Source organism: Martes martes, assembly GCF_963455335.1.
Source record: "Martes martes genome assembly, chromosome: 1".
Taxonomy (NCBI): Eukaryota; Metazoa; Chordata; class Mammalia; order Carnivora; family Mustelidae; genus Martes; species Martes martes.
Genome location: NC_137888.1, coordinates 159228160 through 159254013, shown reverse-complemented (window position 1 = coordinate 159254013; position 25854 = coordinate 159228160). Strand labels below are relative to the sequence as shown.

Below are 25854 nucleotides of genomic sequence, written 5' to 3'. Positions count from 1 at the left end.
TGCCTCTCCCACAGGCTCTAAGAATGGGTGGGAGGTTAGTAAGAGCAAGGGAAGGAAGAGTGAACTGGAAACACTCGGGTAGGGTGGAGATCCCTCACCCCATCGGAGCATGAGCTCCAACCCCAACACCTTCATCACAGATGTTGGGGGTCAGAGCTTATGGGACTCTGGCAAAGGGCAAAAATGCAGCTCACAGTATGGTGGTCAGGGGCTGGGGGCCCTGTCCCTGTGCCGGCTTGTTGCACAGAACAGGAACCACTCCAGGGATTTCCAGGAGAAGGTGTTGAACACGGGGAATGAAGTCCTTGCACCATCCCTAGAAAGGCTGAGCTAGGACCCCCACCAGAAGCTTCATTATCCAGAACATTCTGCTTAACTGACGCAAGGATCAGGAAGATATTGGATCTAAAAGCCAAAACTCCAAAGATGAAAAGCAGATCCTAAAAATAACCAGAAAGAAAGAATACCACCTTCAAGGAAAGACCACTGAACTGATGGCCAACCTTTTACAGATAATGACGGAGGCTATAAAATGAGTTAAATCTCCAAAGTGCCAAGAGACAATAACTCAGCAGAATCGTGTACTCGGCAAAACACCTTTCAAGAAAGAGGATGGAATAAAATAAAGACAATTTCAAAGGGAAAAAAAAGAGTTTTTAACATCATTGCATGGGCAGCAAAAAAACAAAAAGACAAATCGTGCCTCATGAAAATTAAAAACCTTTGTGCATCAAAGGTCACCATCAACAGAGTAACAGGCAACCCACAGAACGGGAGCAAATGTCTGCGAATCACATATTTGATAAGGGATTGACTAATATTCAGAACGTACAGAGAACCACTAAAACCAAGAACAAAAACCAAACAACCCACATCAAAAATGTGCAAAGGACCTGAACAGACGTTTGTCTAAAACAGATACGCGAATAACCGATAGGCACATGAGAAGATGCCCAACATCACTCAGCATCAGGGAAATGCAAATCAAAACCCCAGTGAGCGATCGCCTCATTGGGAGGCCACTGTTAGAAGGGAAAAAACAACAACCCAGCAAACGCTAAGTGTGAGCAAGGTTATGGAGGACTTGGAATCCTCATGCTTTGCTGGTGGGAATGGAAAATGGTGCAGCCACAGTAGAGAACATTCCGGCAGTTCCTCAAATGATTAAACATGGAGTTACCACCTGACTGAGCAGTCGTGACCCTATACTCCTAGGTATATAGTCAAGAGAAAGGAAGATCTCCGTCCCACGAAAACTGTGTACACAAAGGGTCCCACCAGCTTTCCACATAATAGCAAAGAGTGGAACAAACCAAGTGGGGAAAGGATAACTATTTTGTGGTCTATCCATGCAATGGAAGATGATTCAGCCATGAAAAGGAATGAGGGGCAGACACACGTTATGTATGACACGGATGAACCTTGGAAATGTAACGTGGAGGGAAACAGCCTGGCACAAAAAGCCACACACTGCACAATTCCACTTACACGAAACATCTAGAACAGACATCGCTGGAGACAGTTGATGAGTAGTTCCAGAAGCTGGGGGCAATGCAGGAAGCAGGAGGTGGATGCAAAGGGGTGTAGGGTTTCTTCTGAGCCCATGAAAATGTTCTAAAATTGACTAGAGTGACAGCCATACGATGGGTGAATATACTAAAAAGCACTGTACACCCTAAATGGGTGAATTGTATGATATGTGACTCACAGCTCACTGAAGCCATTTAGAAAACAAAAAGTAGAGTGTTTCCTTACTTCCCCAGTTCTCACCCCAAATTCACATGTGCTTCACCCATACAGAGCCACCCTGTACAGTTGTGCAGGTTGTGTAGTGCACAACTCCATGGGTACCTTTAGCATAGACTGCATACATAGCCTCAAGCCTTTTGTCACACACTCAGAAAATCAAGAACCCCTCTGGTTAGCAGAAATCATGCTCCTTAGAGAACTCTTTATAAGCAGTTGGCAATAAGACAGACACCACACACACACACATACACATACACACACATGCACAAAGCATATTCTTTCATCCCTAGAAAATTAGTCTAATCCCACTCTGTCCAATAGAAATACGATGTGAGCCAGAAATGTAATTTAAAATTCTCTAGAGGCCATATTTTAAAAAGTTAAAAGGCACAAGTAAAATTAAATTTAATAACATATTTTACTTAACCCTGTCAATCCAATATATTATCACTTCAACATATAATCCATGTAACCAATTTTAATGAGATATTTCACAGCAAATGTGGAATATTTACTCACAGCACGTCTCAGTTCAGACTATAGACTATAGACTTAGAACCCTCGGTGGCCACAGGCGACCAGGGGCTATCACATCAAACAGCACAGGTCTGCACTCTAAATCACAACAGCCGGTAGATTTGAGCAAGACTGGGAACAAAGAAGAATTTGTTGGCAAATGTCACCAAAGGCCAGAGTAGATTAGTACTAGTTCAGGCATAGCTGGATCCAGGAATTTAATCTCTCTCTCCCCTCTCCTTCTTTCCCTTTGTCCTGTGCCCTCCCCCCATCTCCCTCTCTCCTCTCTATCTTTTCCACCTCTACCTCTCTCTCCTGTGTCTATCATCTCTTGGCGCTGCACTCCTCTGAGTTGGCTTCACATTTAGGCAGGCTCATGAAGTGCCCTCCCCCCACCCCCAACCTGCCCTTGGTTTAGGAGCTAACCCCATATCAAAGAGCATTTTCTCTTTTCAACAGTTTGAGGGGGAAGGGAGGGAGGAATGGTCCCTGCTCAGGTGATATGCTAAGCCTGACCAGAGGGAAAAGATGCCCTGATTGGCTGATAGGTGTCATGTGTCAGTCAGGGGGTGTGGCCATCCCCACTCCTGTATCTGCATGGGGATGGAGACTAAGGGCTGGAGGAAATGGGCAAAGCCTGCAGGTCTCCACTCTGCATGCTAGCCTGGCATGGTCTCTAGGGTTGAAAATGCATACAGCTCTGCTCAGGTATTTTTGTTAATGCAGCTTCTTAATTGTAGCTTATCTAATCTTGATCCCAAGCTTCCACCCTACTGGGAAGCAGAAAAAAAAAAAACAACAACTCAATTTAGTGATACTTAAACAATCTCTTGTGTTTTAATAAGTCTCTTTTGGAAAAATGTTAAATCCAGGTCACAGTTCACCTTCCTAACAGGGCTCTTCCTCCCTTTTCTTCCTTCACCCCAAGATGGCACTGGGGTCTAAGTCAAAGCTTATAGGGCTTCCTGACACTAGGGAAGGGAAGTCAGTACTTCTGCCGGCCTCCAGTGAAAGTGCTTCGCCCATGCAGAACCACCTTGGGCAGTTGTGCAGGTTGTGCAGTGCACAACTCCATGAGCAACATTAGCATAGACTGCAGTGTATGCAATTCTCTCTGGTTGTGTGGGCAGCAGCCTTGCTCCCACTCACCTTGGCTTTTCAGCCTCAGTCCTCCATGAATGCTTCAGCTTTTGAACATGAGCTTCTCCCCTGCTAAGACTCTTCTCCCCCACCCCACCCCAGCAGCTTTCTCTTCCTGACTCCTCACTTCCCTGCTTCCAGCACTGCCCAAACTGAGTCCTCTCTGCATCACAACTTAGCTTGTGGCCCGCAAGGCAGCTGAAGGGGCTTTGGAATGACCCTCACCGATGCCCATTGCCTCACGACGGCCTTGTGCAGCGAGTGGAAGCTGCTGCCGCACATGATGCAAGATTCCTTTGTTCCGGGATAAGGTTTCCAGGCTGTGACGACACGCCTGCGCGTATCTCCAGCACACTCCCTGTGACTCTTCCACAAGCCTTCTGATACAGTCCTGCCACCCACCCTGGCAGAGCCCGCTGGAACTGTTCTCCCACTGCACAGATGAAGAATCTGAGGCCGCCCTGACCGCACGGCGCCAAGTGCCAGACCCTGGATTCCAGGCCAGGGAGGCCTCTTCCCCCTTGCAGACTGATCATTGAAAAAGGAATTTGTGCCTTGAAACCTGTTTGTAGGTAATTTGTTCCAGCAAGAGAAGAGTAGCCTTTCTGGCTCTCTTGCTTGGTGGAAACACAACACGAAACAGGGCTTCTGTGTTCTCCCCTCTGTTGTTTCAGGCCCTGAGAATATGCAAAGAATGACAGGAATGCCACACACCTGGCTGTGTAATGTCAGAGAGACCAGGCCCCTGGGAGCTATCGTCTAACTCAGGAGCAGACACCCGGGGTGGGCATGCTCTGTGTCCCTGGAGAGCCCTGGGGGGGCTTCCGGCAGCAGGGGGAGCGTGGAAGCCAGAGGAAGGAGGGAGGAAAAGCTCTCTCAGGCTGCGAGTGGAGGCACTGCAGGAGCAGGGACACCCCGGCACCAGGCCAGCCTGCAGGTCTGCTAAGGCTGGGCATCTAAACAGTGTGGGATGGGCACCTTAGGTGCTGTGTGACAGTTCTGGGCAGGGCAGACCTGACATTAGATGAGCCTGAGGTGTCCTCCCAGGCGACATTCCGTCAGACAGGGATCAGGGTCAGAGAGGGAACGTTACACAAGGGGCGAGGCCAAGGGCGTAGGAGGCAGAATCACCTGACTAGAGGGTAGTGGGCGGGGGGGGGGGGGCTGGGCTGCTGGTGGTGCACTGGGGTATCTACCCCAGTATCTGCTGGGGGGTATCTACCCCAGGGAGAAGCAGGGACTTCCCTGCTCCTACCCCAGCCCCATCCAGGGCAGCTGGCCAGGGACCCTGAAAGCAGAATTCCCAGGCTTCTTGAGGAGCTGGGGCGGGGCAGGGTTCCGGAGGGTCTGAGAGCAGCATCTGTGCCTGCAGGAGCCCTGGCCTGCACTTCCTAGCTTCTCAGACAGGACTTCGTGTGGACAGCTACTGCTCCAGAAGGTCATATTATTTTTACTTTCATTGTATTATTTTTACAGTCATCTTCTACCTAACGGCAAGCGACTTTGGTCATCCACTTGGGATAGTGCCGTCAAGTTTCACTTTCCATAACTTCTTCAAGCTAAAATAGGAAGAGTGTATTTAAAGAAAATTTCCAGGGGTGCCTGGGTGGCTCACTGGGTTAAGTGTCTGCCTTCAGCTCAGGTCATGATCTCAGGGTCCTGGGATCGAGCCCCACTTGAGGCTCCCTGCTCAGCAGGGAGTCGGCTTCTCCCTCTGCCTCTGCCGAGCCCTCCTCCCGCTCGTGCTCACTGGTGCTCTCTCTCTCAAATAAAGCAAAACAGTCTTAAAGAAAAAAACAAAAAACAAAAAACAAAACCAAAAAACTCCAGGTAGGTGGAAGGACTGAGTACACAGCCAAGGTGAAGGGAGACCCTGAGGCAGTGGGACACCTGGGGCCCTGACAGGAAAGGGCAGGCTGAGGCTGGGCTCCTGTTCAATGTCAGGGTCCTGTGCACTCCCGGCAGGGAAGCGAGGGGTCCTGCTGGCATGGAACCCCAACCCTGAGTCGTCAGGCTTCCAGATCAAGAACTGGTTTATGGCCACAGGGGGCCAGAGTACCTGGCACCCCCGCCCCACACCCACACTGCCTCAGAGGCTCTGCTTCTCCCCAAGAAATGGCTTAAAGACAGACGGAGCGCCTGTCGTTGGAGCCGAAGGGGATGTGAAAGCGAGTGGGTTCCTGGGGGTCCTCATTCAAACAAACCATCTGTGAAGACGCAGCTTTGAGACAATTGAGGAAATTTGAATATGCAAATACTAATTTTGTTAGTGTGATAATGACACGATGGTTATATAAAGAAAAAATGTGTATTTTTTTTTTAACATTTATCTGTTTATTTCAGAGAGCAAGAGCAAGCATGAGCAGGAGGGGCGCAGAGAGACTCCCAAGCAGGCTCCCCACTGAGGGCAGAGCCCAACATGGGGCTCTGGGGCTCTGTCTCATAACCCTTCGGTCGTGAACTGAGCCGAAACCAAGAGGCGGACGCTTAACCCACTGAGCCGCCTGGGCACCCCCTCTCTTCATCTATAAAAAAGCAAAGAAAGGCTCACGAACCAAGAAGAGAGAGGTTTTGAAAGCCGGCCTTGGAAAGGCTTCACCTGCCCGCGAGGACGTGGATGCTGGGGCTGGAGGAACCGGCCGAGTCCCAGCGCTGGCCTGCGGGCCCCCCAGACACTGGACCTAACTGCCCGGATCCGGTGCTGTGTCTGGGCCAGAGGGCTGGGCTGGAGGCTTCGGAGCTGCCCTGGCTCAGCGGGGCCGACCTGCCCACAGATGGCAGTGTGCTGCTGGCCAGGAGCCAGGGGCGGGGCAAGTGGGAAGCAGGAGGTAAGGCAGGCTATGGGACATCTGCGGGGAGGTGAGAGGTTCTGTCCCAGGGGGAGGTGTCCAGAGGGCAGTCCGATGAGGACAGAGGTGTGGGGCCACCAGCCCCAGAGACAGTTCTCCAGTTCCGTAATGGTCTGTGGCCCTCCTAGCACACAGTAAAGCTCAGATTCTTTTTAAAGAATTGTTTTCTATAAGGGTGCCTGGGTGGCTCAGTTGTTAAGCATCAGCCCTTGGCTTGGGTGGCAGAATCGAGTCCCACATTGGGCTTCTTCCTCAGCCAGGGTCTGCTTCTCCCTCTGCTTACCGCTCCCCTGCCTGTTCTCTCTCTTTCTGATAAATAATAAATAAATAAATAAATTTCTATTATTTTTAATGGGGACAAACAGACATAACAAAGTTTACTGTAACCATGTGAGAGGCACACTTCAGTGATACCAAGTACCTTCATACTGCTGTGCCACTGTCCCCACCGTCTATCTCCAGAACGTTTTCATCTCCTCAGACGGAAACTCTGCCCCAAGTAAACAACTCCTGTGTCCCCTCCCGCTGCCCCCGGCGGCCACCATGCCATCTCCTGTGTCTGTGCGCCTGACGACTCACGGTCCCTCGCGTGACAGCAATGACACAGTGTGCTGATGGCCACCCGGGCGGCTTCCCCTTCTGGCGGTTGTGAGTGGGTGTGCAAATACCTTTTCAAGTCCCTGCTTTCAGTTCATCTGCGTATCTGCCCAGAAGTGGAACAGTGGATTCTGCGGAAGCTTATGTTTAACCTTTTGAGGACTCTCCAGAACATTCTCCACCGTGGCCGCACCACCTTCCGCTCCTGCCGGCACAGCTCTAGAGTTCCCGTTTCTCCACACCCTCTCTGACACTCGGAGGCTCAGCCTCTTCTAAGCTCCTGCTTCAACATCACACAGCTGAAGAAGAAGGAGGGCCGGACTGCCAGCAGAAGTGGGTGGTTGGAGATGGGTGGTGTCAGTGGGGTAGTCTGCTAGGTGGGTAGGATTGGGGGGCAGGGGTGGATCCATAAGGGGTGTGTGTATGGGTGAGTGGGGGGGAAGATTGGGGTTGGAGGGGGCCGAGGGGGTGGAGGAGAGTGACATCACTCAGACCAGAGTAGTCCGGGAAGCTCTAGCCAACCCCATCCCCAGCCCTGGGGGGGGTCCCCACTCCAGCCCTCTTGTGAAAATATTTCTGAGCTAGGGACTAGGATGTACTATTGTGCAATGTGTGCTTGGGGTTGATCACCCCTCATGGTCGAAGATGTGTAACTGCCTCCCTATGACCCCCCTCCGTGCCTGGCCCCACCCATCACCTGGCAGGGTTCCCTGGTATCCTGGGCAGCCTCGGGCCAGATCTCTCCCTCAACCAAGGTCACGTGGGCAGCAGAAGCTGGGGGGCAGGCAGGACTCAGGCATTTTAAGTGCATTTCAAGTGGGCAGTCAGCAATTAATTATGGGCCCCCGGGAAGCGGCTGGATAATCACAGAAATGCTCCAGACACTTCTGACTATGCATCGCCTCGGGGGTCCTGCACACAGACAGGGCCAGAACTTACAAACTCCACGAGACTCCCTTCTCCTCGAATGCCCAGTTCTCTACAGTTTGCAAACCCCTGAGGTGCAAATGGAAATGGGATCTGAGTCTGGCCAATCAGAGCACCTCGTCCTTTAGGCCAGAATGATTGGTTAAAATAGAGACAAGTGTGCTAAAGTTGGCTAATGAAATCCCAACCCGAACATGTGCTGACCAAAGGTATTTTCTTTCCACTGTGTTGCTAGGTTGGTAAGTCTACAGCTGCTGGGCAGTCATTGGTGCCTCCCGCTTGGGAAGAGCCTGCCTAAGAATGAACCCATACAGATGACAGAGAAGAAGACAGATTCCTCAAGCCCTCATGGAGCTCCTGGATCCAGACACACCCTTGGAGTTTTCTATTACATGAGCTAACCAGTTCCTTTTCATGGCTGAAGCCAGCTTAGGTTAGGTTAAGTTTAGATTAAGTTCTTTATAATGGAGAGGGCCCCCCAGAAGAAAAATATGCTGGGTTATTTGTTCAAGTGGTTTTCAGCTGGAAGCAGCAATGATGGCTGGAAAGTTGATTTCTCCAGTTAAATAATAAGACCCCAAGTAAATTGATAGTCTGAGTTTGAATCCTGGCTCTGGCACTGACAGCTCCGTGTCTGGGGGCGAGTGAATGATCTCTCTCTTTGTCCCCAGGTCCTCAGCAGTCAGATGTGGCTACAGTGCTAGCAGCGTCTATTGGTCACTATAGTCTGGGCTGTCTCCCGAATGCCCAGCTTGAGCTTGTCTTGTGCTCAAGCCCTGTGTGCAATGCAGGCTGGCTAGAGGTCCTGCTCTCCAGAATCCTCCCTGCAGGACAACTAGATGCCCAACGTAGAAGTGTCCCAAGCCATTCCACTGACCATCCAGTGACCCTCACGAGCCACATGACCCCACCCAGCCCATTTTCAGAAAGGCCACCCATGCCTCATGAAGCAGCACCATCTGACATGCTCCCGGGTGTGCAGGAAGGCCCCAAAGGGGCACAGAGGGGCCAAGGCCCCTTGGGACATCTGCAGGAGCCTCTCACATGGACTCTAGCTCTTCCAGCTTCTGATTCTCTAGCCTAGTGGCTGCCCAAGTGCAAACCAGAGCTTCGCCCCTCTGCCATCCACAGCCCCACTGACATGCCCTGCTCAGTGCACCCCACAAACCCTGGTATTAATAGCTGATGATTTTAATACCCTGGATGAGCCAATGTGTGCAGCAATCAGAAGGCGCCTGCCTCCCCCCCACACCGCCCCCTGCACCGTGCTCGCTGTGTAATTACGCGTGATCATGGTGCAGTGAGCGCTGATTGCGACTCACAGGCCATCGCTTGCTTTCGGGCTCGTGGGGCTGGAGCCCCCGGCGGCCTAACGAGGGTAATTGAGGCAGGGCTGATTGTGCCGGAAAGCTGGAGGGGACTGAGCCATGAGAACAGGCCACGTCACACCCCGAACGGGACGCATTTGCTAAATTTGTTTCCGATGCAATTTCATGGTGATTACACTGATTTCTCTTTAGTAATTGAGCCTGGCGCTGAGCTCAATGCCTGCAGCCCGGCTGTCAGGACGGGCCCATTTTGGAGCAGGAGGTATTGATTATGATTTATGGACCACTGTCAGAGCCCTCAGACAGGGAAGACAGCGCAGGAAGGCTGGCAGAGATAGCTGCCGAAGCTCTCTAGGAAACTCCCTCCTGATAGCCTGTGGCCAGATTTCACTCCGGCTCTGTCACTTCCCACTGTGGGGCTTTGGGCAGTACCTGTGTGCCCCCCAAATCCCCATCTGTTGAGGTAAGAAGCCCTATGCCACAGAGGTCCAAACCAGTCCATCCACCAGCCATGCTCGGACAGCAGCTGGGTTACAAGTCCTCCATCTGCAGGTATGTCCTTTGGGGACATGTCCCACCTGTCCCACCCAGAGCCTGCTGCTTCCAAAATCACCACCGCTGACCCCCATACCTACCCTCTGGGTCAGCAACAGCCATCCCTGTTGGGCCCTGGAGGGGATGGGCCTCAAGACAGGGCCGCTGGGCAGAGCCACGCACCTGCAGAGGCTGCACCCACATGTTTTTCCTCAGAAAAGTACTAGCCCAGGGGGCCTGGGTGGCTCAGTCTTTAAGCATCTGCCTTCGGCTCAGGTCATGATCTCAGGGTCCTGGGATGGAGTCCCACATTGGGCTCCCTGCTCAGTGGGAAGCCTGCTTCTCCCTCTCCCACTCCCCCTGCTTGTGTTCCCTCTCTCGCTGTATCTCTGTCAAATAAATAAAATCTTAAAAAAAAAAAAAAAGTACTGGCCCAAGTCTTCATGGGATGGAAGAGTGTATCTATGCTGCGGAGGCCAACATTCTCTACTGGGTTCCTCAGCTGCAGGGTTCCCAACAAGAAGAATGCTCCTGGTTGAGAAAGTCTGGTCAACGTGGCTCCTGGCCCTCCCTGTGCAAGGTGGCCTGGAGTCCCCAGGGCGGCTGGGCCCCTCCGGGCTCTCTGGAGCGGAGTCTGCGTCTCGGCAAGGCCCTCCGGGAACCAGAGCTCCAAACCAGGTGTTCATAAGCCGGCTGCCCAGGAGAAGCACCGGGAGAACCTCTGGGAAGTCGTGTGTGGGGCCCCCAAGGGGCTGAGGCCTCCGTGGCCGTCTCGCTGGTGGCTCCAGAGTGCCTCCGAGGTCCCCAGACACCCAGGCCGGGGCAAATCGGTGGGGGCCAAGAACCTCCTCTTGCGGGCAGTTCTGGAGTGATGGGGCCGTGCTGGTGTGAACCCCGCTGGGGGCCGTCGGGCACCCAGCCCAGCAGGCAAGGGGCCTGGCGACACATAGGCAACAAGGCTGGAGCGTCGGGTTCACCTGCTGGGCCACAGGCCCCGCCCCCGAGCGCTCCCAGCAACCAACACTCAGAGCCAAGAGGTTTAGCAAAAATGTTTAATCTCTCCTTAATGTGTGTGTGTATTTACAAGTACTAAATCTGAAGAACAGTAAAATAGGAAATAGCCGTATATTTACACAATCCGCGGGCCGACCGCCCCACCAGCCGCGCTGCTCCTGCAGGACAGCGCTAGCTGGGCGGGCAGCTCTGGCCCGCCAAGCGATCACTCTTCTTTTGGGTGGGGGCTCTGTGGTGTTAAAGGACAGCTAATTGTGGGCTTTGTCTTAAAAATATCTTTCTTTCTCTCTAAATATATCTATTCTAGCTTGTGTAGCACCAACGATGTGAGCCATCAGATCCAGAACTGGGGAACCGGGGTGGGGGTACTCTGACAAAGGCCAAACCAGGGAGGGCAGGAGGGAGGTTTGGGGCCATCCGTCTGGGCCCCCCATGTCCCTCTTCCACGGCCCCCAGTCCCAGCCCCTCAGGCCCTGGGTCGGGGAGTACAGGGCAAGCTCGAGGTATATGGAGAGACCAGGCTCCCAGACCGAGGTGTGAGTCGTCTGGGGGCACTCCTGAGACCCTGTGAATTGGGGAAGGGCAGGGAAGCACAGGGAAGGCCAGGCAGGGGGGTGGAGAGGCGTGGCCTACAGCAGGCAATAGCAGCAGTGTCTGGGACAGGCTGGGAGCCCTTGCTTCCCACACTGAGGCCTGGATCCCCCGAGCCCTGGGGCGGCAGAGGGGCCTCCAGGCAACGGCGCCCACCCTCGTTGCGCAGAGCAGGGCTTCAATTCCAGGCCCCCGCCAGGCCCCCGTGCCAGTGCCGGAGCCTGGAGTGGGAGCCCCTGCCAGAGGGACGAGCAGAGGTGCCGGTAGGGTGCTGCAGAGTTGGGAGGGTCGTGGGAAGTAGTGATGAGGAAGAGGCAGGGTCTAACAGCATGTACCAGCAGGAAGGCCGGCATGCGACCTGCTGCAGGGGTGAGGCAGGCTGGGGACCAGCTCCATGGGCTCGCATGTAAACAGGTACTGCTAAAGTGCTTGGCCTCCCTCTGCTACCACTGCCCTGCCTGCCCACCGTCCAGGTGACAAGGGCACGGGGAGGGCCCCACCCTTGAACCTGTTGCCTCGCAGAGGCAGGCACAGGGGCTCAGCTCTGCAGGGACCAGGGAAGGCAGAGGAAGGGGCCAAAACTGGATTCTGAACAGGAGGGACATAGGGGCTGAGGAGCCCCAACCTGACCCTCACAGAACTGGAAGAACAGGGGCTTGGCATAGAAGACGGCACCCTGGGAAGACTTTCCGGGGGGAGGGGAACGGAGGCTTGGCCCCAGGCACGGCCAGGCAACATCAGAGGGGAGGCAGGGATGCACCTGGGGACGAGAATCTAGGCCAAGGCAAGCGGCTACCAAAAGACAGCCAGATCTCCAGCCGGACCAGCCTCAACTTGGCTGCCCAGGGACAAGTCCACAGGGGCTGCGCTGGGGCAGGGGGCTGGCCTGAGCTCCAGCAGGGCACACACTGCATCGGGAGGCCCGAGCCCTGCCCAGTGCCCGTGGGACCCCGTCTGGCCTGTTCCAGCAACTTCCCGCACCAGGAGTGCTCAGCCTTCATGGAGCTCCCCCACAGAAGGAAGCGGCCCTTGACCTGATCTCCAGGGTGTGGCTCACTCTGCTTAGGAGGGGGGACCCCAAGACAGGCAGCCCGTGGGCACAGGGCTGGCCACAGTTAGCTGTCCCTTAAAGTCCATGGGAATCTTGAGTACCGTCAAAAAAGTGATCATGAAAAGGGGCCGGGCCGCTTGTTTGAGCTCACAAGTGACTGATTAATTAAAAAAACATAAAAAAAGGGGTCTAACAACCTCTAGTATTCAACACTTGCAGTTTTAAAAAGTTCAAGTCAGACTAAACGCTAGCACGGTCATGCAGGAATCCACGGCCCCGCGCCCTGGACGCTCAAGGGGCCGGCGAGTTCTTTCCTCTGTACGTCACAACGAAAACAGGGTGGCCCGCAGGTCGGGCGGCAGAGGCCTTGGGGGCGCGCCACTCAGGGAGGCCCTGGCCACTTCCACGACCATTTGGTATTGCTTTCCCACTGCCTCAACTTCCTTATTCTACATCGTAAAATTTCTCCTCCTCCAGTTAACTGTACAGGACCCCACTGGGGCTGGAGACTGAGGCTAGAGCCACATATATATATATGTGTATATATATATATATGTACAGAGTTCTTTTAATTAAAAATGTGTTCTTTCTTGCTCACTGAGGGCCGGATGGGCAGAGCCGACCTCCAGGCCCTCTGGTCACTGTGTCCTACTCCCAGGGGCCCTGATACAGCCCCTAGTGCCCACCCAGAGAGTTCCCCTAAAAAAAAAACCAAAACAAGTCCCCCAGATGTCCCGCCGCCCCTGAGGGGCACTGCAGAGATGCTGGACCGGAAGCCGCTGAAGGTGGGCATGGAGAGCAGGGGACACAGAGGAGTATGAGGGAGAAGAGTGGCCGGGGGCTGCTCCCAAGCCCCACGCGGCCGGGGAGAGCACAGCCCACCCAGGGGCTGGTGCCAGGAGCGGCGTTGCGGGGGAATAAATAATGGGAATGTGCGCTCATGGCCCGGAGCCCCAGGCCCCAGTGGCTCCCAGAGGCACAGCCCTGAGGACAGGAGAGGAGTCACCGAGTCCTTCTGGAAGTCACACGGGGGCGCTGAGCGAGCTGTTCTGCAGCCCCTCCATAGGAGGGAGCTGGGGCCTGTCTGAGCGAGGTTGACGTGGCGCTCCGGCCTCGGCCGCGGCCGCGGAGAGCACGCGGTGAATTGGGAGGACGGTGGCGGTGGTGCAGCAGCGAGTGTTGGGGGTGCCAGACGCAGCAGGTGGGCAGCGGCAGGTGGATGACTTCAGCCTCCCCCGGGGATGCCATCCGGGGCCCGGGCCTCCCACTCTGCGCAGGATGCCAGGAACGGCGGGTGCCCTCCTTTGCCCCTCGTCCTGGCCCTTCTGACCTCAGCAGCACAGCCTCGAGGAGATGGACCAGGCCAGCTATCCCCTTCCCAGAGGGCTCCAGCCATACCCCCCAGGTCCTCGGTGGTCACCCTCTCCTCCCGAGAAGTCCCTGGTCACACCGGGGCTCCCCCCACCCGCCCTGTGGTGAGCAGCTCTGGGCACGGGAGGTGCTGCAGGCACGGCCACCCACACCACGAAGAACCGGGGCCCTCGCCAGGCAGGAAGAGGAGGTGGAGAACCAGGAGGATGCAGGACCACACGCCCGGCCCCGAGCGCCCTGGCAGAGGCACAGTTGGGGGCGAGGCTGCCTCCGAGGCCTCCCAGCTCTGGCTGCCGGACAGAGGCCACCCATGCGGGCCCTCTCGCTCAACTCCCGCTGGGCGGTGATGGCCAAGGGTCTCAGCTGCTCAGGGCCATCGTGTCCACCACCTGCTCCAGCTTGCTCCGGAGCCGCTGCCGCCGCGCCTGCTCGTCCTTCTCCAGGGCTGTCAGGATCTACAGGGGGAGGTGGGCGTCAGCGGGCCTGGCCAGGGCTGCCTGCTCCCATGGGGTGGGTACACAGAATCTCAGGGCGGGGGGTGCCCAGGGAGCATGTCACCCTGCCACGACCCGCAGGGACTCTGGAGCCGGCACCGCGCTGATGGGCCTGGGTTGAGCCTGGACTCCTAGGATCCCCGTGTGGAGAATGAGTCCCCGAGGTCAGTACACTGACCCTGTCCCCCAACCCGGGCTTTCATCAGAGCCAGCCCTTGGAGCCCTCTCAGTGCAGGTCTGTCTGAGCAGGGCCTGGCCTCGTGGGGCGTGGACACCTCTCACAGCCTGCTCTGCACCCCAGCTCCGCCTGAGGCACTGAGCGCTTGCTGGACCCTCTGCCCATGCTCCTGGGTCCTGTTGGCCATCAGCCCTCCAGCACACAGCCCGCCGCCACCTCCCTGCACCCAAGTCCCCCAACCCACCTCCTGTTTCTCTGCACCCCTTATAGGAGGACTGCTCAGAAAGGACTGCTAGCTCCTCCTGCTTCCCCTCGAGGGCCGCAAGAAGGTGGGCTTCAGTCCCCACCCTGCAGGTCACTTGTCCTCCTCGGCACTTGGCCGTCGGCCGTGGCCTGTCCCCGGCTCTCAGTCCCAAGGCTCTGCCTGCCCCTCCTGGCTCTGGACTCACCTCTGCGGCCGCCTCCTCCACTCCTACATAGGTTCTCTCAGCTGCGAACCCCACACTTGGGCCCAGAGCCCGGGACTCTTGCACTCTCCAGTCTGCCCCCTCACGCTTGAACAGCTGGACGCCCCTGAGACCCATACCTCCTGCAGCCTGCCCTACTTCCTGTCACTCAGCCACAGGTCTGGAGATCGGCCCACACCCAGTCAAGAGAGGCAACACCCAGCCCCTGAACCCCATGGCCCAGCAGCATGGCTGCAGCCTCTGCTGGTCCCTGCCTCCCTCTCGTCCCCGGCTATCTGGTAGTCCAATCACGGCTCCAAACCCTGACTGCCCATCTCACTCGGGGAACGGCCCAAGTTCCCTGAGGCCTGCACACCAAGGGACGAACCCCACCTCAGCCTTCCCTACTCCTCCCCCAGGGCCAGCTGATTCAGCACCCTGGCCTCTGTGGTCCTGCCACAGAGCCCACACTGGCCTCAAGGCCCTAGCGCTGGCCAGGCCCATCCTGCTGCTCTAGGCCTCTGTGTCTTCTCCAGTCCAGCCTGTAAGTCCATCTTCCCTCCCCAGACAGCTCAGGGAGCCCCAGATCAGCACAGATGCCTAGGAGGCCTCCTGAAGCCTCACTCCAAGTCAGTGGGGGAAGGTGCTGAAACCTGAGGAAAAACCCACTGCCCTGCCCTGGAGACAGCCACCCAGGCCGATAAATCCTGCAAACAGGGCCCTTAGGGCACAGTCACCACCTGGGAAAGACACAGCCATCCACTCCCCCACGCCCCATGGTGACCAGAAGCACGATCCCTGAGCTAGTGGAGCCCAGGCCTGGCAGGGAGCCACGACAGCATTCCCTCCCTGCCCTAATGAGCAAGGAGGCCAGTCGGGGTGCAGAGGGGGAACAGCGGGCGCCCGGCCAGCCTGAGACATGGGGAGGGGCCGGGGTAGCTGCAAGGGCTTTGTCAGGGGGCGTGTGCCTGGCAGCATCGGGCAGGGGTCTGAGCCGGGCAGGCAAGAACCAGCGCACATGCTCACCTCGTCCTTGTACTTGGTGATGTAGGAATAGATCTCGTGCAAGGCGCTCATGCTGTTGAACTGGCTCAGGTGCAGCCGCGACTGCTCCGCCAGGTAGGCGCTCATGTCCTGGTCGCTGATGGCGGGCATCTTGGCAATGTCCGCGTAGTACCTGTGGGGGGGCGGCAGGTGGGCCGGGGCAGCAGATGGGCCGAGGGCAGCAGGGGGATGGTGAGCGGACACCTGGCCCCTCCCCCGCCTGCCTGCCCATCAGGTGCTGCCTACCTCTCCACCCAGCTCTTGTAGTTGGGGATGTCCTTGGCGTAGAGCAGTTTGTTGGAGGGCGAGTCCTTGCCCAGCTTGTGCTCAGATGTGGAGCAGGAGTCCATGAAGGTCTGGGCCACCACGGACAAACAGGCGTCTGTGATGCTGCTCTTGTGGATGTCGAACACGAACTGCGGGTTCTTGATCACGTTCACCCAGAAGCGCAGAGGCAAGCTGTGGGTGTGCCCAGGTGCACAGTCAGACAGGGCCTCGGTGTCCCTTCTGGTTGGCACAGGGAAGGGCCCATCCCAAGGGCCTGCAGTCCTCCTGGCTCCAACCCTCACACTGGTCTTGGACATCCGCAGACGTGGGGAAACTGAGGCCCCGAGAGAGCCAGGACTCCCGGTGAGTGCATCCTTACCTCCCAGGACCTCCTGAAGGGTAGCCCCCCATCCACAGGCACACATAGGTGAGACGTACAGACCCAACAGTGCCCCCTCACCTTTGGGTTCCCCCTGCACATGGCCACAGCCCTCCTAGGCCTGCTCACATCAGGGTCACACACACAGCTGGGCTGGCTCACCCCCATGAAAGGCACACACTCATGCAGGCACACCGCGGGGCTGGCTCACACCGAGACAGGCTCCCCTCCAGGGGAAGGCTCACCACCAAGGCAGGTCACACCTGGGCTGGCTCACCCCTCCTACCCAGATGGGCCCTGGAAGCAAGACCGGGAAGGGGTCCAGGAGACACAGCCCCACAGAGAGCTGACCTCTTCATCCAAAATCCCCCTCTGGGACAGCCATCAGCTAAGGTATGCACAAGCCACTAGCCCATGTTAACTGTTTAAATTAAAAAGAATTAGGGCACCTGGGTGGCTCAGTGGGTTAAAACCTCTGCCTTTGGCTCAGGTCATGTTCCCAGGGTCCTGGAATCGGGCCCCGAGTTGGGCTCTCTGTTCAGAGGGGAGCCTGCTTCCTCCTCCTCTCTCTCTCTCTCTGCCTGCCTCTCTGCCTACTTATGATCTCTGTCAAATAAATAAGTAAATAAATCTTTTAAAAACAAATAAATAAAAATAAAAAGAATCAAATAAAGTTAAAAATCCAGATTTTTAGTTGCACTCATTCTATATCAAATGCTCAGTAGTGTTACATGGCCGCTAGCCAAGGCTCTGAACAGCACAGATCTAGAACGTTCCATCATCACAGAAAATTACCCTGGACGACCCAGACCTGTACAGTGCTGCCTCCTCTCTAGTGCCCCATGGAACCCTCTCACAGAGCACAGGTGGAGCTGGAGGCCCCAACAAGGGCCAAGACTCCATCCCAGATTTGTGAAGCAGCAGCGTGTAGAGCTCAAAGTCCTAGGAGGGCTAAGGTCACCAGGGGACAAGGGAGGAAAAGGCCAGAGGCCAAAGGCACGGGAGCTCCTGTAAGGATAGGGCGAATGGTGCCAAGGGCCCAAGGTCAAGTTCAGAGAGACGAAAGCCAGCATGGGCAGTGGCTGTTGGCCCTGTGGGGGGGCGGGAAGAGAGCTTCAGGAGCGCTGGCTCTCACTGTCCTCCTCACTGCAGCCCGCCAGCATGGCCCATTCCACCGCTCCGGCTTCTCACACACAAGCCCACACTCACACACCCTCACACAGCCACACACACCCAGAGACACTCGTGAATGCACAGGCGCACACACACACACACACACACACACACACACATGTCCACCTCTCACCCCTAAGGCAGGTCCTGCAAGTTGGAGCAGAGGACCTGGGCGGAGAGGCGGCAGGCGGCCCCAAGATGGGTGAACCAGGAAGGCTCGCCCACCGAGGGGCTGGCCTCAGCGTGGGTGTTGTGAGCCTGGGGGCCTCTCTCCTCACCTGGGCAAACCTGTCCCTGGGGCCAGCCCCCCTAGGCCCCGTAGCCCCCACCTTCCCCAGCCCGATCCCCTGCGCCCGGGCCATACCCCTGCACCCGCCGCGCCGGCCCTCCGGAACCCACCAGTTGCTCTTCCACGTGTGGCGCACGTCGGAGTCGTGGATCTGGTGCTGGTCGGCCTGCTCGTCCAGGAAGTCGAACATGTACTTGATGGCCAGCGGCAGGGCTGAGCCCCGGTGCGCTGTGCTGAAGATGGTCTCGAATAGGTCGTCCACAAACTTCTGGAGCGTGCCCTGTAGGCAGGAGAGGGCACAGAGCTCCAGGAGGGCCACCGAGCTGCCCCCTCGCCTTCTGGGGCACCCAGGCCTGTGTGGCCATAGGATAAGGACAAGGGGGAGGGGATCTACTCTGACCACGGCTTTCTGAGGCCTGGGCCTGGGTGTCCCTGCCACGTCCCACCACTCGCCCACCAAGGCCTACTTTGGTGGCCAGCAGCCGCGTCAGGTAGATCTCTGAGACCATCTTGCTGCCTCGGTCACCCTCCCGCTGATCCAGGTGGTCGTGGTTCTTCACCAGGTGCCACAGCTTGGTGCCACTCTCCAGGTCGGGCGTGATCATGGGGGTGCGTGAGCGCAGGCTGTCGGGGCTGCTGGCTGTGCGCAGCATGCTCTCTGTGGGGACCCCAGCTGTCAGTGGGGCGCCCTCTCCATGCCTAGCACCCATGCCCACCCTGCTGCTGGCTGGGCGGCCTTGGCAGCTCCCCCATCCGAGCTGGAAACAGTGGAGTCAATAGCCCCACCGCCCTGGGTTGCTGGGGACAGATAGAGACATTGAGGCGATGGCAGAAAGGACCACTAATGCATGATCTGGGGAAAGGGAGCCTCCACGTTGGAGGGAAAAGCCATCTCTCCAAGTGACGAGCCACGAAGAAGCCCCGTCCCAGCCTGTGGCAGGGAGCCGTGGGGAGGCGCCCATCCAGGCCTGTTGGCCCTGCTGTCCCCATGTACCCACTCACCGTATCTGCTGAGAGACTTGGTAAAGGTGGACGAGTTGGAGATATTGTAGGCGGATGTCTGCTTGGGCACCAGGGCCACCGAGGACCCATCTGTCACCTGCAGGCCGAGGACCAGGAGACATGTGACCCCTCATCAGGCCCAGAGGACAACCCTGTTCCGGTTCTGAGCCTGGAGGCCAGTCGCCTCACTGCTCCAAGCCTCAGTTTCCCCAGCAGTGCACCTGCAGGGCTGTGTGGGCCCCTATATCCTCTTCTTGGGATGTACTGCCCAGAGCCAGAGGGGCCTGGACACTGGCTCCTGCACTGCCCCGGAGCCCCAGGAGGAGAGGCCACGCCTTGGCCAGAGAGTCAGGAAGTTGGGGGGGGTCACCTGGTAGTGAGCCAGCGTGTTCAGCCTCTTCCAGTCGTTGTCGATCTTGGTGGTGACATCCTCGTCTTGCAGGATGATGCGGGCCATGCGGCCTTGGCGCCACTCTGGAGGGAAGAGAGCGCTGGAGGGGCAGGCCACTGGGGCAGGCGCCTCCCACCTACTGCTCCCTCTGCCAGATCCAGGCCTCTCCCAGCGGAGGGGACGGACAGGCCCCGAGGGGACAGGGTGCCCTGTGGACACTCAGTGAGAGGCCTGGAACAGCAGAGTAAGGGAGACACAAGGCTTCTCCCCTCCTCGAGGCTAGGCTCACTTCCCAGCTCTGGCTCTGAGCAGGACACACACACCACTGAAGGGAGACCCTGCCCCGCCCACACTTCCTCTGGCAGCCCTACCCCCGCCCCACGGCAGCTGCCCTGCTGTGGGTATGTCCTGCCTTCCAGGGCTCTAGGCCACCTCCTCGGCCTGGTATTTAAGGCCCCAGCACTGGCTTCTCTGGTCACTGCTACCACGGGACCCCCAGGCCCTCTACCTCTGCTGCCTGCTCTAGCCCTTCCAGCTCTGCAGATGCCCCTACCTGTCCGGCTCAGGAGCCAAGTGGCCCCCCATGCCAGCTCTGACAGCCTCCCAGTTCCTACGGTGCACAGGAACCCACTCCCTGCCTCTCTCCCCCGAAGGACAGTGGCTCCTGAAGCGGACCTCCTGCTTCTCCCCTCCACCCTGGCCAGCAGCAACTTCCCAGAGCTCAGCCCAGACCACAGCCCTTCCCGCAGAATCCCCCATGGCTTCCAGCACCTCCAGACCAGCACCCAGCGTCCGGCTCACTGCCTGTGGCCTCTGACAGTACCCCGGGGCTGCCCTGCGACCTCAGGCTCATAGAGCCTAACTTCCCGGAGCCCCCCAGTGGCACCACTGCCAAGCCACAGCCAGGCTCACCCAGGTCCATGTCCCCAGCCTTTGGCCGCTGGGAGTAGGGGACGCCCTTGTACACGGCATCCAGCAGCTTCTCCTTGACTTGAGTCACCGTGTCGCAGTTCAGCCCCTTCACCGGCACCTCCGGCGCATTCTCGTTCTCGGGGTTCACACAGTTCAGGGTCTGCGGGCAGGGAAGGGGGCCGTGTCAAACCCTGGCTCTCCAGGGGCGCACGCTGCCGGGGGGGGGGGGGGCACGGGCTGCATGGGATGGCCGGGCTCACGCTCACCAGGGTCTTGTAGTCGATCTGCTGCCGGATGAGCTTGTCCTCGCTCAGGGAGTAGCGGGCCTCGCCCGTGATGGCGTCGATGGGGCCCTTCTCCATCTGCTGCTTGATGGCGCAGTAGAGCATGAAGAGCGGCTCCCCCGCGCACTCCTGCAGTGGGCAGGTGGGTCAGGCAGCGTCCAGGATACCTGGGGGCTTCCGCCTCTCCCCGCCCCGCCCCCCACGCAGCTGTGTGCACGCTTCCCGCAATGAAAGAGGCAAGCGGAACCCTGGTTTGAGAGCCCCATGAAGACAGTGCAAGAGAATAAATGGGCCACTCAAGCTGCCCCTATGAGCTTCCAAGTGAAAACTCCAGCGTGACCTCAACCACGAGGGCTGGGAGCACATGGAGAGAAATGCCTCATGGCCAAGCTGGGTTTATGCCAAGTAAGACCCAGGCTGATACACTCCCCCCTGAAGCTTCCCCAGTTCAGGCCTCAGTGGGCCCAGAACCACAGCCTCCTGCCTGTGCTCCAGAACCCCGCTTGTCGGAGCCCGACAGGAGCAGCCAGCACCACACACAGGACAAAGCCTAGGCTCCCGGGCCCACCCCACAGCCCCAGGCACGGTGGCCCCTGGGCCGCACAGCATTGACCAAGGTGGCGGGCTGGATGTCGGAGGCCACCCAGCTGGGACCCAGCCCTGCAGGCAGAGGACCGTCCCTCCTTCCATCACCGGAGGGCAGTAAGCCAATGCAACCATGGGTGCAGACACACTGACCCAGAGCAGCGACTGTCCAGCACTGTGGGACAGAGGAGTCCATGGCCAAGACGCCCTGAGGGGGGGCCCCCGGCACTTGGGACAAGTCTGCTTTGCCCCTGCCTCTGACCACTTTCCCTCTGGTTCCCCACACTGTGGCCACCAAGGCCATTGCCTACACGTCCAACAGCTCAGCGTGCCCCTGCCTCAGAGCCTCTGCCTCCGCTTGTCCCTACAACCAGAAATTTCTCCCAAGGTCTCTGCTGTGGACAAAGGCAGCCCAGGCCAGTCTCAGGCACCCGGCCTTGCAGCAGGTACGGGCAGGGAGTCCCAGCATGGTCATCTGCCCCCTCGTGGCCCTGGGCCATCCCCTCCGGCCCAGCATGTTCCCTCATGTGCATGGTGAAGGGGCAAACAGGAATTGGAAAGAAGGGGTGCTCTGAGTAAACGTGGCCTCCCTGTCCCTGTCCCTCTACTCACCCTCCCCCATGTCTCCGCCCCTCCACAAAGCAGGCCCCGATGGCGATTCTAAAGTACATCCCTCAGATGGCACCAGGCCCATGCACCCCATCCGTCTGTGGCTCCAGAGTCCCACTCACACAGCACACACACAGCCAACCCAGCTTCTCAGACCGGATGTCAGAATGAGGCCCCTTTCTCTGGGGGCAGAGAGTCAGGGCCAGACAGGGAGGAACAGAGGCAGGGCTTTCCTCAGCTTACAGAGCACCATTTTATAAGCACGTAAGTACTCTTCGCAATCTGCACAGAAGCGAGTTTCCCCAAGAAGGGCACGAGTCTGTCACTGGCCACCAGTTCTGTGCAACAGTAACATCGCTTACAGGGCACCTGCTATATGCCCAGGATTCTGAGAGTGCTGCTGTCCCCTCCCACCGTGGGCCCCACGGGACAAGCCCTGGCTCGGCTCCCCTGGCTTCCCCAGGTTGGAGCTGGCACGCACCTCGAGAGGGCCTTTCTCCCCTGGTCTGGCTAACTCCTTCCCTTCCTTCACACTTGTGCTCAAGTCCCTCATCCGCCTGACTTCCTGCCCCTTCTCACCTGCCCTCGTGCCCCATCCATACCTCTCCCCCCAACTCAGGGTAAGACCCTGCCCTAGGCACCTCCAAGGGGTCTGCTTGACCTCCAAGGGTCCGCCGCTATCCCCGACTCAGTGAGAACCCCGACAACTGAGGTCCACAGCCAAGAAGCAACCACAGTCTAAGTGAGCCCCAGGCTACCTGTGCCAGCCCCCACCCACGGCCCCCGGTCCCCACTGCCTATGACCCTGGCCACCTGCAGGGCATCAACCAGACACCGGAGACCAGGCAGGAGCACACGCGAAGCATGCACACTGGGCCACAACAGGGCCCCACCACCCCCCACCTCTCAAGACTGCGGGCCTGTCTGCCAAGCCTTCAGATTTTAAGGGAAGCCAGACATTTATGTCTGAATCATCTTATTTCTAAATGGCGAGTAACCAGTCTCACTACTCACATCCCAAACAAAACCCACCTGGACCTGTAGCCAGCCTCCACCCCTTTCTGAAGCTAGCCATGGGCCTCCAGGGCTCGTCTTCTGAGGGTGGAGGCCTGTCCAGGCAACAGAGAAGGCCCAGGCAGCCACCCTCTCCCAAAAACAGTCACCAACAAGAGCCCCCAAGGCTGGCCAGCACTGGGTGCTAGACACACAGAAGCCCCTGCCCAGACATCCCCTCCATCCCTGGCCCCCGCCACTGAGACGTGGGCCTGGGTCCAAACTCCAGCTCAGCCAGACGCTCACCACCTCTGGGGTGTCCGCTCCTGCCTCGGGGCTGGGTGAGGTATGGTCAGCCTCCAGGAGGAGGAGGAGGAAAGAGGCTAACGGGACACATGTCCTGGGGGAGTTCCTGCTGAGAACCAGTCCCAAACTGAGCCCCTCTGGGCTGAGACGCCCCACCCCCCCGGCCCATCCCTCTCCCTTCTGTTGCCCTTGAGCCCATCCGCCTGCCCGACACCCCATCTCGGACGTTCCCTCCTCCTCAGCCGCCACCTACCTTTAGGAATTTATACAAAAGGAAGGTGAACCAGTTGGTCAGCATCTTCTCTGCCACTGACTCAGTCCTGGGGGCACAACATGGACGGGGGTGGGGGCTTGACTCCACCGCCCACTGCGCCCGCCCCACCGCTGCCCGGGGCGCTGAAGGGGCTGCCCTGGAAACCCTAGCCCTCTGCCCCAGAGAGCCCGGCTTCTGAGCAGGACCACTATGGCTTGGTGCCGCCGGGTGCCCGAAGTGGCATGGCCCGGGGCAGGGTCCCCGCACCCAACACGCTGGCTTGGCCTCCCGTGTCCACAGGCAGAAGTCTGGGCTCACCGCCGCAGCAGCAGCTTGGGGTGGTTCTTGCTCTCTAGGTTCTTCTCGATGAGGTCGGACAGAAGCTGCTTGAGCACCCCCGTGGCGTACTCCATCTCACCCTGCAGGGCCGTCATGATGAGCGAGGCCACATTGCCCCGGTCCCGCATGGAGAAGCTGCGCTGCGCCTCCAGCGTGCGGATGAAGGTCAGCAGGAAGTGCTTCTTGGTGAGCAGCTGCCCGAACAGCGTCAGCGACTTCTCCACATTGGCCTGCACCTGGGGGAGGGGGCAGCCCGTGGGCACACTCAGACCCGGAGGAGCACCCGGCCCCTACACGAGAGGCAGGACAGGAAGGCTGAAGGCAGGGCCAGAGAAGGGGCCTTGCAAGAGGGTGACACGGGCCCCTAACAGGTCCCGGGGCCTCAACTGTCCTCGGCAGAGGGAATGTGTTCAGGAAGCTACTTGAGAAGCCCATCACAGGCAGGGGCCAGGGCAGACCAGTGTCAGCGCAAGGTGCAGAACGAGGGCCACCCTCCTTGCAGTTGGACCCTGGAACCACCATCTCCTGCAGCCTTTCTCCCTTAGCTAGGAGGAAGCTGAACTCAATGCCCCATCTGCTGGGCACCAGCAAAGCACAGCCACGTCTCAGTCTGCACTCACAACAGAAATCACCGTCCCCACACCACAGAGGACAACGAAGTCCAGAAGAGAAAGAGGCTTGTTCAGGGCCATGTGACATGGAAGTGGGGAAAGGGGGTGGAATGCAGGCATGGCTGGCTCTAGGGACCCTACTCTCTCTCTCATGCGCAGCAAAACAGGAGATTCCCCACCAGACTATGCTGGAAGCTGCTGGTGCCACTGCTACCAGCCCAGGCAGATAGGTGACAAGACCCAAGTAGAATACAGTCATAACTAAGAGAACATTCACTGACACAGCAGATGGTCACATCAGGAAAGAGACGTGATAAAGCACGTGGAGCCCTCAACGTGGCAGCCATCCCAGGGATGAGGAGCTGCTGAGCAGCTCTGGTTATCCGGGCCTGAGCCAGAGTGACAGGAAGGCCCGTTCCAGCAGAGCTCAAGACGGACTACTCACCAATGGAGCTGCGACAGGGAATGGGCTCCCCCACATCCAAAGCGTGCAGAGATGGGATGCCCTCGGCCAGATGGCATGACCGAGCTGATTTGCTGAGCCCCTGCTGTTCCTAGCTGAGGACTGGGCTCCTAGCCTGCCTCTGGGGAGCCCGTAGAGGACTTCGGAGCCAGCCCTCTTCCTCTCAGCAAGCTCACGCCCATAGCCCGAGTACCGTCAACAGCTCCACAAACCAAAAGCCCAGCTCCATGAGGGCCACCATTCTGCCATCAGCCCCACACTTACCCCAAAGAGCCATGCAAACTCCTGCTGGGCCCCCTACCTCCCAGCCCACACAGCAGCAGCCTCCTGCCCCGTGAATGGGCACTGTGGCACACAACACACCCAAGGCCTCACTGGAACAGAGGCAGGCCCCAGTGAGCCAGAGCTCCAGCCAGGGCGACTGGCTGGAATGCGGGCCAGCCCCGCCCCAGGCCCCCACCAGGCCCGTCTCCCCACCACAGCAGAAGCACTACAGGGAGCCGAGGGCCCTGCCTCCCAGGGCCTCTTCCAACCCGTCTGGGTCATCCCCCAGGGGTCCCAGGAGCAGGCAGACGTCCCCGTGAACTCCAGCCGACAGCCCACCTCCATCTCCTTGAGCACTGGATGGTCCTCGATCCCAGGGAAGAGCACCCGCATGGCATACGTCCGGTAGTCAAGGAACGGGATGCCGGCACCATCCAGGTCGTTGGTCAGCTCGTGGATGTCTGTCTGCAACTCCGCAAAGGCTGCAGCCACATGAGGTGTCAAGGCAGGTACCCCTCCAGCCCCGGCAGCACCCCCTCAGGGCTAGGCTCCAACTCAGGCTCTGCTGCTCCCTGGCTGGGTAACCTTCAGGAAACCCCCAGTCCTTCCAACGCTGACATGCGAACAAAACTTCTATCCCTCTGATGGGTCACAGGAGGCACCAGACAAGAGCACAAAAGGTGGTGTGCCTGGGGCTGGGCTGAGAGGGGCTTCCTGCAGTTAACCCTGGCACTGGGGGGCAGGGAAGCTCTGGGAGCCGGCTTCCTCTACTACCTAAGGGCACACATCACTCGCCCTGGCTCCCAGGCCATAGCTGCCAGGAAGAAGAGGGATGTGGCCAGGGAGAGGAGACTGGAGGCTCTCTCCAGGCCCCTGAGCCCTCCACTCTGACAACCACCACACGC

The 25854-nt window shown here is 58.2% G+C and overlaps 1 protein-coding gene across 1 annotated transcript in view; it reads right to left on the bottom strand.

Annotated features, from left to right (window-relative positions):
- Positions 1–10687: 10687 nt before the first annotated feature.
- The window catches only part of PLXNA1 (plexin A1), a 43873-nt gene continuing 28706 nt past the window's right edge, over positions 10688–25854 (bottom strand). The window contains exons 20-31 of the mRNA XM_080821611.1: positions 25289–25431; positions 23591–23847; positions 23273–23339; positions 20509–20655; positions 20243–20402; positions 19310–19413; positions 18940–19036; positions 18405–18595; positions 18048–18217; positions 16076–16288; positions 15812–15962; positions 10688–14122 (exon numbers count right to left, since the gene is read on the bottom strand). Coding sequence (XP_080677737.1) covers positions 14027–14122; positions 15812–15962; positions 16076–16288; positions 18048–18217; positions 18405–18595; positions 18940–19036; positions 19310–19413; positions 20243–20402; positions 20509–20655; positions 23273–23339; positions 23591–23847; positions 25289–25431 — 1796 coding nt within the window. The 3' untranslated portion in view covers positions 10688–14026. The remainder of the gene's footprint in view (positions 14123–15811; positions 15963–16075; positions 16289–18047; positions 18218–18404; positions 18596–18939; positions 19037–19309; positions 19414–20242; positions 20403–20508; positions 20656–23272; positions 23340–23590; positions 23848–25288; positions 25432–25854) is intronic.